The 20,781-nt window shown below is 36.8% G+C and overlaps 1 protein-coding gene across 1 annotated transcript in view; it reads right to left on the bottom strand.

The window, feature by feature from the left end:
* CDH2 (cadherin 2) overlaps positions 1 to 20,781 on the bottom strand; it is a 248,192-nt gene that overhangs the window by 65,195 nt on the left and 162,216 nt on the right. The window contains exons 3-4 of the mRNA XM_019986910.2: positions 3,909 to 4,135; positions 1,686 to 1,832 (exon numbers count right to left, since the gene is read on the bottom strand). Of these exons, the coding sequence (XP_019842469.2) occupies positions 1,686 to 1,832; positions 3,909 to 4,135 (374 nt within the window). The remainder of the gene's footprint in view (positions 1 to 1,685; positions 1,833 to 3,908; positions 4,136 to 20,781) is intronic.

Raw genomic sequence — 20,781 nt, 5'->3', positions numbered from 1 at the left:
TCTTCCCAGAAAATTCCTGAAGCTCTCCCAGTCTTATTCCTTGTTCTTGCTTCCTGGTGATGGGCTTCAAAAGAGATGTCACCTGTCACTAGAAGGACTGGGCCAATGTTAACATCTAAAGAACAGTCACTAGGAGCAGCACAAAAGTCAAACTTAAGGAGTGTCCATTTTTAAACAGAATCCAAGTCTCTCTTGGAAATTTGGAGGTTAGAATATTTAACCCAGTAACAGGTGTCCAATTTAATGAAGAAAAAACTATTTACTTGTTTGCATCAGTTAGGACAAGAAATAACTGTCTATTCATAGTGTGAAAGAGCCTCAGGTGGGAACTCTAAGACTATGGTTGAGCCTGGGAGTCAGATTTCTGTACTTGCATTGTGCTGATGTTTTTCATTGCAACCAAAGCTTCCCATATTAAATTGGCACCCAATACCCCACATTCTTTATTAATAACAAAACATGCAAGAAATGATTTTATAATAGATATCTCCTATGCATAAAAATTATATCTGTTACAGGCTCACTGCTTTGTCCTCCAAATACAACATTTCCTGGAAAAATAAGCTTACAGATGAGTGGAACATATATGTCCTTTGATGTTCCTAACATCATAGAAACAGGCTGCAGAAAAGGAGGAAGAATAGGACAGAAAAAAGGGCATTTGAGCAATACTGTTTGGAGGTGGTAATAAGAAATATCTCTATATTAGACAAATACTTTTAATCCAGTAACAGAATCCAGTTTTTGTCTTGTTTTTTTAGTTAAGGCAAAATTCTTTAATTTTCTCATTCTCTATTAAAGTAGAAACATAGAAAACACCTTGATTTGGAGGTTACATATTTCACTGTTAAACTTAATTATAATACATATTACCATAGACTGGACAACACAAATAAATGACATTAAAAAATACAGCCTTCAGTAAGTATGTATTGAAATGCTAAATTAATCATATACAGAAACATTACTTTCTACTAAATTTGAGAATACAGCTAGTTGTCTCATTTTCTTTTTGTAATAAATAACAAGTTGCTAATTTTACTAAGCATATAGAAATGTCTGTCATTTTTTTCCCCCCCTGGGTCTGATAGCATGCATTCAGAGTAACTGGAAAAAAAAAAGAAACCTTGCTCTTCAAATCTGAAAGCCTGTGTTTTTTGCGCAGCCCCAGGGAGTCCGTTAATGGTATCAGAGGTCATTTTTTTATTTCTTTAAAAATCTCTCAAATGCACTCAGTACCAGCATTTTTAGCAATGATTGCCCCTTTATTTTTTCTTTGGCCCAGAAGCTATCTGTAGAGGGCAAAGATCATCATGGGGAATGCAGCTTTCAGACAGGGAAGATAAGGTGGAAGGGGAAGGGTACGGTGTGGGTGTGAATGCATGAGGGAGCTGCTGCTGCTAAGTCGCTTCAGTCGTGTCCAACTCTGTGCGACTAGGGTGTATATATTCAGACACCGAACAAACTTCAGCATCCATGGCACACTGGATGGACCCACAGAAAGCTCTGCCTGTAAATAACCCAAGGTAATGAAAAAGAGACTCTTTGCAACCCTAGAGACATTTCATCAATACAAAATAGTACACACATGTCTTAAACTCTACTTTGTGGAAAAAAGAGACAAAAGCACTTCTAACATACACTGAACACATGCCACAGAGATCAGTGAAACTGTGTCACCCTACCCTGACGAGCTCTTGAGGAAAAGGCCCTCTGGAGTTTTCTGGCAAGTTGATGGGAGGGATAACCCAGTCTCTCTTCTGCCTCTGCAGGTAGCCATTGTGCTTAGTCACTTGTCTTGGAAACACTATTTCTTCTATTTCTTGTGATTCCTTCACATGAAAATACAAGAAGACATTCCTGAGTACTAGAAAAACACTTTCTGAAAGTACATCAATATCAATAGATACCCGTAAGTATAGAATCACACTTTATTATAGGCAAGAAAATAAGTCTGGAGGCCCTGTTCTCATCCCCCTATTAAAATAATAGAAAGCACCATAAAATTGTGGGCTTCCCTGGTGCCTCAGCTGGTAAAGAATCCACCTGCAATCTAATCCACCTGGGTTAGATCCCTGGGTTGGGAAGATCCCCTGGAGAAGGGAACAGCTATCCACTCCAGTATTCTGGCCTGGAGAATTCCATGGACTGTATAGTCCATGGGGTCACAAAGAGCTGGACACAACTGAGCGATTTTTCCCAATTTCACCATAAAATTGTGGGTGACACTGTTTATTGAAAAATGAAATACCAAACAATGTATTAGGTGGCTCAGCTGTGTAAACTATTTGCAGTTTCTATAAACCATCTTAGATAGTAGTTAACATTGAGCAAAATTTAACAGTATCCTTTATACATTTCTCATTAGTTTAAACCACAGTTCAGGTAATGTGCTACTATACATTAAATTTAGATCTTGATGTGCTAAAATATAATTTGAATTCCAAGAGAAGTTTAATACATACTGCTAAGGAACGTCTCAAATATTTATGACCCTATTAAATCCCACAGAATTAATGCTGTAATTATTCTAAACCTATGTCAGCTATGATGGATGCTATAGATGACCCACTTTGCACATGGGGTATTAATCTCTGCTAGATGTCAACATTTTCTTCTGTTTTTCCCTGTATCTGTGGACATTTTAGCCATTAGCCCACGCTGCTTCAATGCAAACATCCAAGCTGGTTTGCTGGAACACAGTGAATCCTCAACAAAAACAAAAGCATCTTTTCATTCAATTAGTTACCAGATCCTTATTTTATATTACCCAAATGACATGATTTCCCTTCACAGTTAATAGATTAACAAATTACATTTCACATAATGAAAGTCTAACATTGGTATAAGAGAAAAAATGATATCTTTTTCTCTAATATTTATTCACATTTTATTATTGCTGTGGCTCTCACATTTACAATACCAACAATGAATATGTGTATTCTTATGTTTTAATGTAACAGTTATAGTTCATAAAATCACAGACCAATTATATGAATATGGCATCGCCCCCATATTTATTTCCAATTAACTCAAAGAACTATAATATTCAGAAACTAATAGTGTTATCATAACTTTACTGAAGAAGTTATTGTATCTTATTTAAAATTCTTAAAATAGTGGCTTACACAAAAGAAGTACTTAGCAAATGTTCAGTTGAAATAAATTTTCTGTTAAAAGTGTTGCGATGCACGATACTGGATGCTTGGGGCTGGTGCACTGGGACGACCCAGAGGGATGGTATGGGGAGGGAGGAGGGTTCAGGATGGGGAACACATGTATACCTGTGGCAGATTCATTTTGATATATGGCAAAACCAATACAATATTGTAAAGTTAAATAAAATAAAATTTAAAAAAAAGTGTATTTTATTTGTTTTATCTTGTCTTACAGCAATTTCCACCAGAGGGAGTGTATTATTCCTAAAAGTCACGTCCATAGCATAAATAATTCAAATTCCCCAATTTGATTATTGAGGGACAAGACAAAAACCCAATACTCCTTGGCAGAAATGTTTTCCTGTTACTATTGTAAATCTCTACTTCCCCTGCCATAAGTTCGTCTGATGACAACTTATAAACAACTGTTTATCTTGTGGTTAAGTTTAACAGCTTGTAAAGCTTCTAAATAATTTAAAACAAACAACTATTTCTAAGTAAATTTAAGTTATAAATCTCAAAGTATAAACAAATCTTTCAAATACAGTTTAGGATTGCTGATAAAACATTTAATCTAAAATATCCTGTAAAATTAAAACAAAAAAACAAAAAAACAAAATAGTACTGCAGCAACTGAAGTTGATAAAAATTCCAGTACTGGCCACTCATTGATCTGATGCAAAGTATGCACGTAGTTCAAACTATACAATCCTGATTAAGTCCATCCAAAGCCACACTTAGATACTCTACCTTCACTGAATCCTCAGGTAGGGCTGGTTTGAGGCTCAGTTTTACTGCTACTTGCCACTTTTCCTGAGTCTCTTTGTCTTGAGCGTATATCAGGAACTTCGAGTGTTCAGAGGAGAGGGGGAAGCTTCTCACGGCATACACCATGCCATCTTCATCCACCTTAAAATCTGCCGGCTCGCTGCTCTCATACTGTACTTTTCTTTTCCCATTGCAGTTGCTAAACTTCACTGTAAAAATAAATGAATAAAATTAATTATATTACAAAGGCAAAAACAATTATCCATCTAAATCTATATCCAGCTTCAGTTCAGTTCAGTCGCTCAGTCGTGTCCGACTCTTTGCGACCCCATGAATTGCAGCATGCCAGGCCTCCCTGTCCATCACCAACTCCCGGAGTTCACCCAAACTCATATCCTTCGAGTCCGTAATGCCATCCAGCCATCTCATCCTCTGTCGTCCCCTTCTCCTCCTGCCCCTAATCCCTCCCAGCATCAGAGTCTTTTCCAATGAGTCAACTCTTCGCATGAGGTGGCCAAAGTATTGGAGTTTCAGCTTTAGCATCAGTCTTTCCAAAGAACACCCAGGACTGATCTCCTTTAGAATGGACTGGTTGGATCTCCGTGCAGTCCAAGGGACTCTTAAGAGTCTTCTCCAACACCACAGTTCAAAAGCCTCAATTCTTCAGTGCTCAGCTTTCTTCACAGTCCAACTCTCACATCCATACATGACCACTGGGAAAACCATAGCCTTGACTAGATGGACCTTTATTGGCAAAGTAATGTCTCTGCTTTTGAATATGCTATCTAGGTTGGTCATAACTTTCCTTCCAAGGAGTACATGTCTTTTAATTTCATGGCTGCAGTCACCATCTGCAGTGATTTTGGAGCCCCCCAAAATAAAGTCTGACACTGTTTCCAATGTTTCCCCATCTATTTCCCATGAAGTGATGGGACCAGAGGCCATGATCTTTGTTTTCTGAATGTTGAGCTTTAAGCCAACTTTTTCACTCTCCTCTTTCACCTTCATCAAGAGGCTTTTTAGTTCCTCTTCACTTTCTGCCATAAGGGTGGTGTCATCTGCATATCTGAGGTTATTGATATTTCTCCCGGCAATCTTGATTCCAGCTTGTGCTTCTTCCAGCCCAGTGTTTCTCATGATGTACTCTGCATGTAAGTTAAATAAGCTTAGGGTAGAATAAAACTTAGTAACACGAAATGTTACTCATTGGAAAAGACCTGGATCCTGGGAAAGAATGAAGGCAGGAGGAGAAGCGGATGACAGAGGATGAGATGGTTGGATGGCCTCACCAACTCGATGGACATGAGTTTGAGCAAAGTCCAGGAGATGGTGAAGGATGAGGAAGCCTAGCGTGCTACAGTCCATGGCGTCACAAAGAGTGGGACACGACTGCGTGACTGAACTGAACATGAAATGCAAAAATTTTATTTTTACATTAGTCAAAGAATTGTTATCTTGAAATTTTTATACAACTTTTAAAGGTTACACTCAGTTTATAGTTATTATAAAATATTATTTACATTTCCCATGTTTCACGTGCCGTGTGTGCCAAATCGCTTCAGTCGTATCAGACTCTTTGCGATCCAGGGACTATATATAGCCCATGAGGCTCCTCTGTCCATGGGATTCTCCAGGCAAGAATACTGAGTGGGTTCGTATGCCCTCCCCTCCAGGGGATCTTCCTGACACAGGGATCGAACCCGTGTCTCCTGCCTTGCAGGCGGATTCTTTACTGGCTGAGCCACCAGCGAAGCAATATATCCCTTTAGCCTGTCTTACACCCAACAGTTTGTACCTACTACTTCTCCATCCCTAAATTTCCCCTCACTTCACTCCCCACTGGTAACCACTAGATTGTTCTCTTTATCTGTGAGTCTGCTTCTTTTTTTGTTATAGTCACTAGTTAATTTTAATTTTTGATTTCACATATAAGTGATATAATATAGTAGCTGTCTTTTCTAACTTATTTCACTCGGTGTAATCCCCTCCAAGTCCATCCACGTTGCTACAAGCGGCAAAACTTCACTCTAGGTATGGCTGAGTAGTATTCCATTTTATATATATGTCACATCACATCTTCTTTATCCATTCATCTGTTGATGGACACTTAGGTTGCATCCATATTTTGGCAACTGTAAATAATGCTGCAATGATCACCTGAGTGCATGTTTTCTTTTCAAAAGAGTCTTTCTTTCTTTTTTTTTTTTTTTAAAGATTTATATCCAGGAGTGGAATTGCTGGATCATACGGTAGTTCCGTTTCAGGAATTTTCTTTCTAGAGAATGTCAGATGTTCTGAGTTATTCCCCAGCATCTTCTTGTTCCAAAGTCTTCCTCTTTCTTACACAAGCTCCTGGATTCTGGACCCTCAGGACCTGTTCCTTCCCAGGTCTCACCGATGCTGCCTTCCATTCCCTAACAAACTTCTACTGATCCTATACATCTCAGCTTCAGAGTCACTGAGGGCAGAAAAAATTACTGCTTTTCAGTCTTTGTGTAGCAACCTGAACTCTTAACACCATAGTTCTAAAGCCACGCCTGACACTCACAGTGCAAGTACTTCAGAGCAAATTTTCTTAGCTATCTTGTATACCCTGCATGTTTCCTGGCATGCAGCCTTAATATATAATTTTGGAATAAATTCTGAAAGGAATAAAGCAATAATATTCATCAATACTGAATGCCCACTATGCTCCAGAATGACAAAACCTCATGCTACTTAAAAGGTGATTAGTTGGCCACTTCTAGTTCTTGTGGTGTTTATCATAGCTTTATGAAGTACTAACAGTTCTGTAGGTTTTCAAACAAATGAAAATAAAGGTACATCTCAAAATAAACAACTGAAAATGTCTTAAGAATAGAAAAAAATGAAAAAAAAAGTCAATATCTTAATTAGCTCTATCTTACATGTAATGACTTAAAAGTTGAAAAAAATGAATGCTTTCTTAAAGGCAACATCAATCAGCTTATGTCTCATTGGAAACAAAACAAAGGTTAAACCACGTACTTATAAATGTAGAACTAGACCTATTCAAGCCAAAATAAAATTATAATAAAAATATTCTCCACAGAAGATGATTTTCTTTGAAATTCTTAATCATTCTTTTTGAAGAAAAATTCTATGGGAAGAACATAAAAGGATCAAAGGGAAAAAAAAAAACAATTTTTCACTTCTGTAAACATGTGAGGTTATGTTCTGACCACAATTACTCTGGATACATTTTGGAATTCAATTAATAGTCACACATTACAAAGTAAAATCATATATATTTTTTGCGTTTTCCAAGGACCTACGTTCATTTTTTGAACTCCTACTCACATGTGAATTAATTAAATTCTTTTGTTTTCATCAGCATAAATTCACCGAGATGCACACCAGACCACAAATAACATGCAAGCTTATTACCCTAAAAGTAACCATAAAATCCTTGGTAATAGTCATAAAATACTTTACTGAATATATTATTTTCCCACATAATCCACATATACCATCCTTTATCTTTCAAACATTGCAAAATGAAAAGTTGTATCTCACACTAGATTATGATAAGTCAAAATATTTGTCTTTGAAGTAGAAATATCCCAGAAGATAACTTAATTACCCCCATCTTACATGCTGTGAGATTTAAAAATGAAACATGGGAATCTTTTCTATAGAACAATGCCATCTACTGCTTGTCTTTTATTAAGACAACAAAATGAAAAGTCAAATTGTTTGGGGGAGCCCTGCTGAGAAATCAAAATGAAAGACTTTTAGCATCTTCTTGTATAAAAAGTCCCTTTTATATCACAAAAGGTATTCACCATACTTAAAAACATACAATGTGGATGAGAAATGTTAAACACTTTTCTGCACTTTCTTGTTGACTTTTACAGTCTGGTATTGCTTGTCTATTCACACCTGGATTGTTGCATCTGCCTGCGTGGGTGGTCTTTCTCCTGCTCCAGGTCTCTGCGTGTCCACTTCTAGACTAAACATCTGCAGTGATTTTCTCCTCTCTGCCTGCAATATTATATGTCAACTCTTTGACCTAGTATACAATGCTCTCTTAATTCTTAGTCACTTGGTCTTTTTGGTTTTATCTATTGGGTTGGTCGAAAAGTTGAACAGGTTTTTTCCTGTTTTTCCATCTTACGGAAAAACCCAACCGAACTTTTTCACTAATGCAATACATCATCTTCTACAATTTATTCTGCCCAGTCAGACAGATTTCTCAGCCTGTTTCCACATTGCTATGGCCCACATTCTACGCATGGGTGCTCAGTCACTTCAGCAGTGTCTGATCTTTGTGATCCTATGGACTGTACCCCGCCAGGCTCCTCTGTCTGTCCATGGGATTCTCCAGGCAAGAATACTGGAGTGGGTAGCCATGTCCTCCTCCAGGGGATCATCCCAACCCAGGGACAGAAACTGCATCTCTTGCATTTCCTGCATTGCAGGCGGGTTCTTTACCCACTGAACCACCTGGGAAGCCCCTACACTCATATTTATCACCTTTTCTGGGCCTGGACCACTCCTCTTCCCCTTCTCCTAGCCTCTCCCCCTTCTCCTAGCCACAGCTTCAGAGTCAGGGGAAGGGGCCTCTTGGATGTCCTTAGGAAAATGGCAGCCTGTGCCCTCATTTGGGAAGGCTCTGAATTAAAAAAAAAAAAAAAATGTGTTCCTATGTTTCCTGTCCATAGAAATACATATTAGCACTTTGTTTATTATAATAATAATTATAATAAGTAATGTCTACTTATTAATGGTTTCATGTGACTAGATCTTGTCTCTGTAAGTGGACCATAAACTCTTTGTGGCTTCCTGACAGTGAGTCTGAGTTCTTTTGTTTCTTTGACACTTAACAGTGATAGGACAGAATAAATATTCATTAAATACTACAGACCAATTATATAGATTAATATCTAAATTTAAAAAAAAACTAGAAAGCAGGAAGCGACTTAGCAGCAGCAGCAGCAGCAGCAGCCTATTATAGCAATACTCAACAACAACAACAAAACCCAGGGACTTGCAGTAATTTGACTTTGTTTAGGTGGTTGGGTTATGAAAGAAAATGAATTAATACTTGTTGAATGCTAGGCACTTAAAAAGACACTTAAGGTTAGGTTATCTACTTTAACCTAAAGAATAACCACCCAAAGTGAGAATTGTTTTCTCTGTTCTACGGACAGGGCAGAAAATTCAGAAATCCATCTACACTCCATGCTGCTTGACTCCTTGTGTTTGCTTGCCCTACAAAAACACGAAAGGATCTAACTCAACTCATACGTCTTAAACCTTTAATAAACAATAAAAGTAAATAAATGATAAAGAGGCTTGATAGATGCTTGGGAAGAGAATAGTGCCACGTTTAAATCTTTGAAAGTATCAAAGTAACTAGCATATTAAAAAGGAGTTCTTCGATTGGAGTACAGCCTAAGGGTCCCACAGAGGGGAGGAACTGAGCCCCTTAGGGACTCATGAGTGTGTGTTACAGATGAAAAAAATTCACACTAACTGTTACTGTCAAGGACTTTGGCTCATCTGCTACTCAGCTACCTATTTGAGTTCAGGTGTCAAAAAGATACAAGCCAGCAAAGGTGGAGGTCTTTGAAAAAATGTGCCTTTTCCTACCAAGGGTCACTGCAGATCCTATGAACGAGAAGTGTGTGACCCCAGACAGCCTGGCTCTGAGAAATCACTTTGGAGGAAACCGCATAAAGGTGGTCACTTAAAATCTTATAGCTTTTCTGGCACCCTTGTCCCCATTGCTTTAATAGTTCTGTCATCAAACTTTTCTGAGATTTTTAAACAAATGCTAATTTTCATTGCTCTGATATTAAAATAAGCAACATTTTGAGCATCGCTCAGTTTTAAAGGACTGTGATGTATTATGTGTTGTATTAACTGTAAATGTGTTGTATTGATATTAATTCTTTTTGTACATTCAACGAGTGAAATCAATACCTTAACTGAAAATAAGTCCATTGCCAACTGAAAAAGTTTTCCTTAGTGAGATATTGGTCCTGACTTCATCCTGTGGTTGTGATTATTTAATGCACAGACAGCACCTCGTTCACATGCTTAATCAGTAATTACCAGGTTTTACTGCTTTCAAAGTCACGCAAATTAAAAAGCTTGCTAATTTCAATGGTATTACGGACTACGTTGCTTTCCCTTAAATTCACAAGCTGAAATTCTAATTCCTAATACCTCAGAATATAAGTATTGGGGTGGCCAAATATTCGTTTGGGTTGTAACATCTTACAGAAAAACCCAAACAAAATTTTGGCCAACCCAATGTATTTGGGGGTCACAAAGAATCGGACACGACTGAGCGACTGAACTTAATGTATTTGGAGATATGGTTTTCAAAGAGGTAATTAAGGTAAATGAGCTCATATGAGTAGACCCTCATCCAGTATTACTGACATCTTATAAGAAAAGGAAATTTGGACATAGCTGCACATATACACAGAGGAAAGGTCATTGTATGGACACAGGGAAAGATGGCCATCTGCAAGACAAGGAGAAAGATCTCGAGAAAATCCAAACCTGTTGGCACCTTGATCTCAGACTTCCAGTCTCCAAAACTGTGAGATAAATTTCTGTCGTTTAAACCACCCACTCTGTAGTCCAACAAGTGGGTAACACATGAATTCCATTTATTAACAATGGGTCAATGTTTATTGAATGTTGTCTTGCTCACTTTTGACTTAGCTGCACCATGAATATTTTCTCAAATTTGACAAGATTCACTTCTGCCCTAGCACCAAATGCTGAGCCTTACTTACATGAAAATTTTTATAGAAACATAGACATTAACAGAAAAATAACAAGTGGAAAACCATTATGCTATAGAACCTTAGTCACAGCACCAATATATATTTATAATTTATATATTTATTTACTATTTATAGACTTTCAACAGGTTTTCAGAAGGACTACGACAGAATATGTTTACCAAAAAAGTTGGGTAAAAATAAAAAGGAGAATAGACAGAAGCCACGTGAAAGGGAGAAAGAGATATCCAAGGGACATGGTAAAATTAGTAAGATTAGATTTAAAATTTAACTTTGAAAATGAGGAAAGCAAACATCACAGTCATATGACTTGTGGGGAGAAATACATGGTTCACTGAAACGAAGCTGCTTCTGTTATTCTCACATTTTCCTAATGGATGTTAGGCAAAGAATTCTCAGTAACTTAATATTTTCAACTTTCATTTTCCAAAACAGGAAGCAGTTTGATCATTTTTAATATATAGATTTTAAATAAAAGGTGATGATATGTTTATTTTAAAATAAAATACATCCTTAGCAGTGAAACCATTCTCTATGTTACTGTTATGGCAGATACATGACATTATGCATTTGTCAAAAGCCATAGCCTAAGCCACAACTAAGGGTGAATCCTAAAGTAAATTAAGGACTTTATAGTAATGTATCATTATTGGTTGCAGCAAATGTGCTACATTAATGCAAGATGTTAGTAATAGGGAAAATTTTCAAGGGGGGGGATATGAACTCTGTATTTTGCACTCAATTTTTCTGTAAACTTAGAACTTTTCTAAACAATAGTATATTAATAATTTTAAAAATATTTCCCTAAGGGGATGGTCTAACCAGCTGTATTATCAGATATTTGAAAGGAGTAGATAGTTGTGAATATCCTCAGTCTCTGCCAAGCATGAGTGCCAGTGAATTACTCCAACATGATGTTAGCAGGAACCAGATAATATAACTTAATCAATAATTTTACATAAACATCCTATGTATGGAGATACTGAATTGGTGTTTCACGAAAGCCATAATATTTTATTACATGTAATAAAGATGAAATTCTGTTATTTTAAAAAAATGAACTCAATTTAAAATATTTTTTCTGACAATCTTCTTTACATTAGAATATTAATTTTTCTTGAGTGCTCAAATAACTTAAAGTAGAAACTCCAGAATTTCAAAACATAGGATAAAAGAAAATGAGCTGCTTTAGACAACTGAAAAAACAAGCTTGATCCACTGAATAATTCAAATTTAAAACAACTCTGTTGCTGCTAAGTCACTTCAGTCGTGTCCGACTCTGTGCGACCCCATAGATGGCAGCCCACCAGGCTCCCCCGTCCCTGGGGTTCTCCAGGCAAGAACACTGGAGTGGGTTGCCACTTCCTTCTCCAGTGCATGAAAGTGAAAAGTGAAAGTGAAGTCACTCAGTCGTGTCCGACCCTCAGTGACCCCATGGACCGAAGCTTTCCAGGCTCCTCCATCCATAGGATTTTCCAGGCAAGAGTACTGGAGTGGGGTGCCATTGCCTTCTCCGAAAACAACTCTACACACAATTAAATGTTTGTGCCTAAAAACATCATAGTATTAAATAAGAAATGTATTATTAGAGCCACTGCATAGTTTCCATATGTAATATGTAGTTAATGTGTTCTAGACTACATAGAACTTTGTTAACATGATTAATACAAAATTAAACACCAGTGAAATAATTATTTTAAAGTAATTTTGACTCTTAAAACTATACCTCAAATTAATGTTAACCATAAAAACATAATATCCTTATAAAATATTAATAGGAAACCACAGATCTTCTATATTAAATGTATTAGCAGTTTAATAGCACACATTAACCATAGGAATGAAAATGTGAACATATACACATATGGTTTAGAATTCTTGCCTAAGTAAAGCATCAACCATATTTAGAAACAATTATGAGAGAATACTGTAAAAGAATTTTGTGCCTAAATACCCCTTTGACTTTTATTGTATTTTTTTTGCCACATTAACGGCTATTTCTGAAGGCAAACTGGGAAAACAGAAAGAGTTTCAGTGTTGACAGATGTTCCCCTTCCATGTGCACAGGGCAATATTTATTAAGGAACTAGATCTTTATTAATGAAGAAGTTATAGGGAGAAAGGTAGGGAAGAATTATCTTAACACTAAGGATTTCATGGTTTTTTTCTTATAGATCCCAATGAAGAATGGTTATCAACTGCAGGTTTGCTCATAAATCGGCTTAGATATTCTTTGCTTACTCTAGACTCTTTCTGAGTTTCAATTTCAGCAACAATTATTCCTAGAGCCATTTAGAATCCACCAATCCTTTTCACACACGCACAGTGGGATACACTAGAGATAGTCTGGAAATGTCCACATGGACTTTGGTAGAAAAAGTCAGTACACTTTCTCTTTCTTTTTTAAGATATATGTATATATATTTTTTGATGTGGATCATTTTAAAAGTCTTTATTGAATTTGTTACAGTATTACTTCGGTTTTATGCTTTGGTTTTTTGGCTGCAAGGCATGTGGGATCCTAGCTCCCCAACCACTGAGTAAACCCATACTCTGCATTGGAAGGTGCTTTACTGCTGGACCACCTGGAAAGTCCCACATTTTTTTCATAGCATCTAATTATAATAAGATGAAGAAGGCAATGGCACCCCACTCCAGTACTCTTGCCTGGAAAATCCGACAGAGGAGCCTGGTAGGCTGCAGTCCATGGGGTCGCTAGAAGTCGGACATGATTGAGCAACTTCACTTTCACTTTTCACTTTCATGCATTGGAGAAGGAAATGGCAACCCACTCCAGTGTTCTTGCCTGGAGAATCCCAGGGACGGCGGAGCCTGGTGGGCTGCCGTCTGTGGGGTCACACAGAGTAGGACACGACTGAAGCGATTTAGCAGCAGCAGCAATTATAATAAGAAAAATGAAATACGAAACATACTATAAAATGTTAGGAAACATACTATAAAATACACATAGAACTTCTATACAAAACTGAAAAAAAAATTTTAATAAGAAATTTCAGCTTATTTGCATGAAATGCCTTTTTATAACGTTTTAAGACTGAGAAATCAAATGCTTGATAATTTCCATTAAGGAAAACTATTCACAGAAGTTAGTGGTAGCAAATGGGTAGCATAGAGTACATTAGTTTTTCTCCAATTGATAGAAAAATCTTTTTTGTCATGAACCATGAAGAATACATTGATTAAATTTCCTGGTCCTTCTTTAATTGACAAACACAATGTTGAAATTCCTTGTGGAAATGCAAAAGTTTTTCATATTCTTTATCATAAGTATTTTAAAATAATGATAAAATTCAACTTCATGCATAGATAAGTATTGCTCTAACAGTCAATAATTTTCCTTAGGATTTAAAATGTAATACCAACTAAATATCACAAATATATAATTTTTTCCTTTTTCCAAAGCTGAACTTTGCTTCAAATCCATAAACTCTGTGAGTATGTGTAATATTTACACAGCCTTTGTGATTTTCAATTAAGTTCATTCAGGTGCTCCAAAATGTCAGTTAAATGAGCTATTTTCTTCAAGCAAATTATTCTCCTTCAACAAATATGGAGTGAACAACACTTCAAACACACTCACAATCCATTTTTCTATTAGCCAATAAACTCTTGCCAAAAAAAACAAAGCGTCCTTTGGACAGCTTGTGCACTTTGGTATAGATCAGCAAATATGGTTTTCTAATCCCTGATCTTTGCGTAAAGCTGTTGTCATTTATTTTCATAATATCAATTTATGTGGAGTTAAGATTTATGAGCAAACTTCTATATACGAGAGCTTCTACGTGAGTAAAACTAATACTGATCATGGGACTCTCGGATTAAACTCCTGATGTTTATGTCTTCATGTAATTTACAGCCCACCTTAGGGCCAGAGCATCAGCCTTATGCAACATTTGCCTAAAATTTTCCTTTACAGTGTTCCTTTATCTCCTCAAATATTTGATTTATAAAAGTTTGTTTTGCTTTTTGTTTCCAAAATAAATAATGCTCTTCAAGGATTCTAATGACTGCTATGAACCAACATATTTCAGCGTTAGCATTAGTCGCTCAGTCGTGTCCAACTGTTTGAGACCCCATGGACTGTAGCCCACTAGGTCCCTCTGTCCATGGAATTCTCCAGGCGAGAATACTGGAGTGGATAGCCATTCCCTTCTCCAGGGGATCTTCCCAACCTAGGGATCAAACCTGGGTCTCCTGCATTACAGGTAGATAGATTATTTACCATCTAAGCCACCAGGGAGGCCCAAAGTTCATTAACAACTATGAACCAACATACTTATTAATTCCTTCAAGTCACCAACATGCAATGATAATTTGGGGTCTAACCATCTTTTTGACGAGTGCGGCCACTATGAAGTGTGACATGCCATCACCACCTCTCCTGAGTGTATTATTCAAAAATGGCTCCTTTTCTGTTTCTTCCACTTCCCTGGTTTCCGGTGTAGCACTGATGATGCATAGACAGACTGATGACATGAATTCTCCCTTTGTGTGAGGCATTCTGGCTTAAAGCACTATGTGTAAAATCTTATAAATGGCTTTTAGAGCTTGATGCTAGCTTGCTGTACTTAATCTCATAAAGGAATTTCTTTACTTTCTGCTTAAGAGAATCCAAAATTTCTCCTGCTCAAATTAGGTGTTTCGGGGTATAGTGCCCTCAAAGTGAGTCCTGCATGTAGCTTCACTTGATCATTTTTGCATGAAATTAAACCTTTAGACCAAATGTGAAAATAATTATAAGGACACATGGATTTCAATTTGAAGGAAAACATTTGAGGGGTTTCTGATGACTGAAGTCTTTTCATTTTGCACTAGGCTGGGACAGTAAGCATAATTGAAAATGAAATCTAAACACAACAGAAACTACAGGCAGGTACAGCTTCAGAAAATCTATCTGTAAATAATACATAAAAATTAACTTTAAGTAACATTGTCTAATAATATTACATATGTTATAATATAATAATATTGTATAATTAATATAATACAACTGGAGAAAGAAATGGCAACCCACTCCAGTATTCTTGCCTGGAAAATCCCCTGGACGGAGGAGCTTGGTTGGCTACTGTCCATGGAGTTGCAAAGAGTCGGACACAACTGAGTGACTTCACTATCACTATCAGTAATATAATACAAATGAGTATTACAAACATTACACCTAGAAAATATATATTTCAGGTCTTCTGCATTTTTGAAACATTTAAAGATAAAGCATATGAAAAGCTAGGAAAATTAAATATAACATTATCTACATGATAACACTGAATATTATTTTTCATCTAATTTAATAATTAACAGGCTTTAAAATGCTCAAAATATAATCACTATTTATAGTTCTGAATAATCAAAAAGTATTTTGAAAACAATTAATTTTTGCAACTTACAGTCCCCTTTAGTAATTTAGTAAATTTTATGTCCAGAAATACCAATTTATTTCTAAGGAATCTGTTTTTTAAAACCTATGCAAATTTAACATAATAGAGACATTTTTATTTTTTTAAAAAGCACACAAAATTAACTATTGATTTTGACTGAGAAAGATTTTCTGTTAATTTCAAAATCCAATAGGAATAAACAACAACACAAAAAACCAAAAGGAGGGAAAAATAAGGTGAGAAGAGGAAATAACCGAGAAAACTAAAAAAATTAATAATTCTCTGGTATACGATAAATGATTAAAATTTATACATATCTTTTCTTTTAGAATGAATATTTTTTAAGATTTTTTTTTTAATGTGGACCCCTTGGACTGCAAGGAGATCCAACCAGTCCATTCTGAAGGAGATCAGCCCTGGGATTTCTTTGGAAGGAATGATGCTAAAGCTAAAACTCCAGTACTTTGGCCACCTCATGCGAAGAGTTGACTCATTGGAAAAGACTCTGATGCTGGGAGGGATTGGGGGCAGGAGGAGAAGGGGAAAACAGAGGATGAGATGGCTGGATGGCATCACTGACTCGATGGACGTGAGTCTGGGTGAACTCCGGGAGTTGGTGATGGACAGGGAGGCCTGGCGTGCTGCGATTCATGGGGTCGCAAAGAGTCGGACACGACTGAGCGACTGATCTGATATGATCTGATCTTTAAAGTCTTTAATGAATTTGTTACACTACTGTTTCTGCTTTCTGTTTTGATTTTTTTTGGCCAGGAGGCATGTAGGATTTAAGCTGCCTGGCCAGGGATCGAACCTGTACCCCTTGCACTGGAAGGTGACATCTTAACCACTGTACCACGAGGGAAGTCCTCTCTTTTAGAATTAAACAGAGAAAAGTAAGAGCAAAACTTGCAAGCAAATTAAATAGAAAGAATAATAAAAGTAACATCTGCATAAAATTTTCACTTAGGATAAAGACACTGATATAAAAACAGTGATCAGATAACAGAGGGGATTCAGTAAGAAAAAAGATTCTGGTGTTCACTCCAGTTGCAGGTGAGTACTTGATCACTGAAAAGATCTGGGGAGATGCTATGCAGAGACTTGAGTCTATACAAGTCTTACCAAAGTGGAAAAATAATAAAAATTTTCAGTAAGTTTTTACAAAAAAAGAAAAAAAAATAACAGAGCATTCCAATGTGATTTTCACTGTTATGAGTTAGTTTCTTGAACTATTCCCAGATGGTTCAGTGGTAAAGAATCTGCCTGCCAGTGTAAGAGATGCAGGAGACTTGGGTTTGATCCCTAGGTCAGGAAGATTTCTTGCAGTAGGAAACGGCAACCCAATCCAATAGTCTTGCCTGGGAAGTCCCATGGGCTGAGAGCCGAGTGGGCTACAGTCCATGGGGCTGCAAAGAGTTGCTCAGTAACTGACTGAGCAACTGACAGCATGCAAACACATCATAAAAATACCTTCACATTTTTAATACAATAAAAAAAGTTCAACCATGAGTATCTACAGCACATCTGTATTTCATTCTTGACAGCTGGTTGGGAAATACTGATCTATTCTGCCATACTGCTATAATATAAAGGTTTAGGTTGGCATTGTGAATGATGACCAATATTTCCAGTTTTTCTCCTCTTTCTAAACATTCAGAAAGATAACACTTCTCATCCCCTTCACCCTTGGCATGACCACATGGCTTACTTTGGTCAGTAAAATCTGTAGATTAAAGTGACACACATGACTTCCCAGCAGCAGTATTTAAAAACTGATACCCTCTATACCCACATAAAAGTATAATTCAAAAGATACATGAACTGCTATGCTTCAGTTCAGTTCAGTCGCCCAGTCGTGTCTGACTCTTTGCGACCCCATGAACTGCAGCACGCCAGGCCTCCCTGTCTATCACCAACTCCCGGAGTTTACCCAAACTCATGCCCATTGAATCCGTGATGCCATCCAACCATCTCATCCTCTGTCGTCCCCTTCTCCTCCCACCTTCAATCTTTCCCAGCATCAGGGTCTTTTCCAATGAGTCAACTCTTTGCATTAGGTGGCCAAAGTATTGGAGTTTCAGCTTCAACATCAGTCCTTCCAATGAACACCCAGGACTGATCTCCTTTAGAATGGACTGGTTGGATCTCCCTGCAGTCCAAGGGACTCTCAAGAGTCTTCTCCAACACCAAAATTCAAAAGCATCAATCTTTGGTGCTCAGCTTTCTTTATAGTCCAACTCTCACATCCATGCATGACTACTGGAAAAACCATAGCCTTGTCTAGACGGACCTTATATGCTGTCTAGGTTGGTCATAACTTTCCTTCCAAGGAATAAGCAATAGCAGCACAATTCACAATAGCCAAGACATGAAAGTAACATAGATGTCCATCACAGATGAGTGGATAAAGATGTGGTACAGAGAGACAATGGAATATTACTCAGCCATAAAAAAGAATGAAACAACTTCATCTGCAGCAACATGAATACAACTAGAGATTATCATACTAAGTAAATTAAGTCAGAAAGAGAAAGACAAATACCATATGACATCACTTATATGTACAATCTAATATATGACAGAAATGAACCTATCTACAAAGTAGAAACAGACTCTCAGACACAGAGAACAGACTTGTGGCTGTCAAGGGGTAAGGAGACTGCAGAGGGATAAGCTAGAAGGTAGGGGCTGGTAGTTGCATCCTATTACATATAGAATGGATGGACAACAAAGTCCTACTGTATAACACGGGAACTATATTCAACATCCTGGGATAAACTATGGTGTTAAAGAATATAAAGAAAAATACATATATATGTATAACTTGGTCACTTTGCTTTACAGCAGAAATTAAAAAAAAAAAAAAAAAAAAGCAAAGGCTCTCTTTCCCTGCAGTGGTGATTATGAAAGAATATGTTGAATGCAGATGATAACGGGATTGAACCCCTGGGGATGCATGAGCCCATCTGTGGAGAAGTGCCCTGGAGTCCCCTGCTACCACAGTGGACTTCTTTGCAGGAAGAAGAAACTGACATTTTCTTGTGTTAGGCACAGAAGACTGGGGGTAATTGTTACTGCAGCACATTCTAACCTGTCCTGCATGATAATGAATCAACTTGAGTGAACTCAGAGCCTCTCATTGCAGTAGAACTAAGTTGAAATGTCTGTGAAATGAAATAAATCAAAATAAAAGCTATTTTAGGTCAAATTAACACAATTAAAGTATTTCTTATTCCAGATTTCCCCAGCAAAAGAAAGAGGTTTTATTATAATGTTCTCCAAAGTATTATAAAATCTAGAGAAGCTGTTATTTTGTTTCCTTTCCAGGGTAAGTCATGTAATATTTAACTAACATCTGTATACAAGTTGTCACAAATAAAAAATAAAGAACTATGATACGCTTCTTGGATATGAAATTGAAAAAAAATCGAAACAAGCAGTGGGGATGATATGACATTCAAAATATGAAATTTAGATTTTCAGTTGTCCAATAATGTCCATGCATACAATTTCATATATTAAACTTTTGGAAAAGCAGTAAGATTATTACATTCTGCCTTATATGCATTCTAATAACTCAAAAATTTTAAGCTGTTCTTCACTTCATTGATATTCTTCCTCCAGGCATCTCTGTGCCATGAAATTCAATGAAAATCCTTTCTTTTGACAGAATCCAGCTAAAAATATATAAAATGATCAATGTTCAGGCAGAATTACTCTCCCTCTCTTTTTTTTCCCCCAGAATGTGCCCATTAACAAATTACATTGAAATATCACTACCTCTAATTAAATTACTCTGACAGAACACAGGTCGTGTAGAAGCTTCTTTTCCCAAATGTATGATTATTAGTCTCCGAAATTTGATGCAATTTAGTTAGCTTCATATTTCAGGCTACTCATGTCAACAAAGAAGGAATCCTAATTCCTAAGTTTAATGACAGGTTTTTGTTATTTTTAAAAGAAAACAGAGTTCTCCTAATAAACTTTACTGAAAAAAGCAGTTCTTGCCACCTGGAGTTTTCAAGTGCACCACTAGAAAGGAAAAAACAAAACTAAGTTTCGACAATGTGGCCTCAAAATGGGCCACGGAGGCCAAAATGGAAAAAAGGTCCCCAGAAAGCCCAACTTACTAAGCCATGGGCACACCAAGTAACAAAATGAAAACTGAAGAAAAGAAAAGAGGCACACAGAACATAATGTTCATTAAGCAACTCAGCTCTCCTGTTATGACATGATATTACATTAATGGGAATTAAAGTCCATGGAACTATTAAACTATTAAATCCTTAAGTATTTGCTGATAGTAAAGCTACAAAACAAACAGGGTAATATTTTTATCCTAAACACTTAAATTAAAAATATATTTATTCCTTTACACACTTTTAGGAGGAAAAGATACCTGTCATATGTTAACAAATGACAATGTATTTAAAATAGTTCTTGGAAATCTTCCATAATATATAACTCATAACCTAAAAGCCAAATTCCTAATTATTAATGCTAAGTGAAAGTGAAAGTGAAGTCGCTCAGTCATGTCCGACTCTTTGCGACCCCATGGACTGTAGCCTATCAGGCTCCTCAGTTCATGGAATTTTCCAGGCAAGAGTACTGGAGTGGGTTGCCGTTTCCTTCTCCACGGGGTCTTCCCAACCCAGGGATCGAACCCAGGTCTCCCGC

This window comes from Bos indicus, chromosome 24, assembly GCF_029378745.1.
Source record: "Bos indicus isolate NIAB-ARS_2022 breed Sahiwal x Tharparkar chromosome 24, NIAB-ARS_B.indTharparkar_mat_pri_1.0, whole genome shotgun sequence".
Taxonomy (NCBI): Eukaryota; Metazoa; Chordata; class Mammalia; order Artiodactyla; family Bovidae; genus Bos; species Bos indicus.
This window is presented reverse-complemented; position numbering and strand designations above follow the sequence as displayed.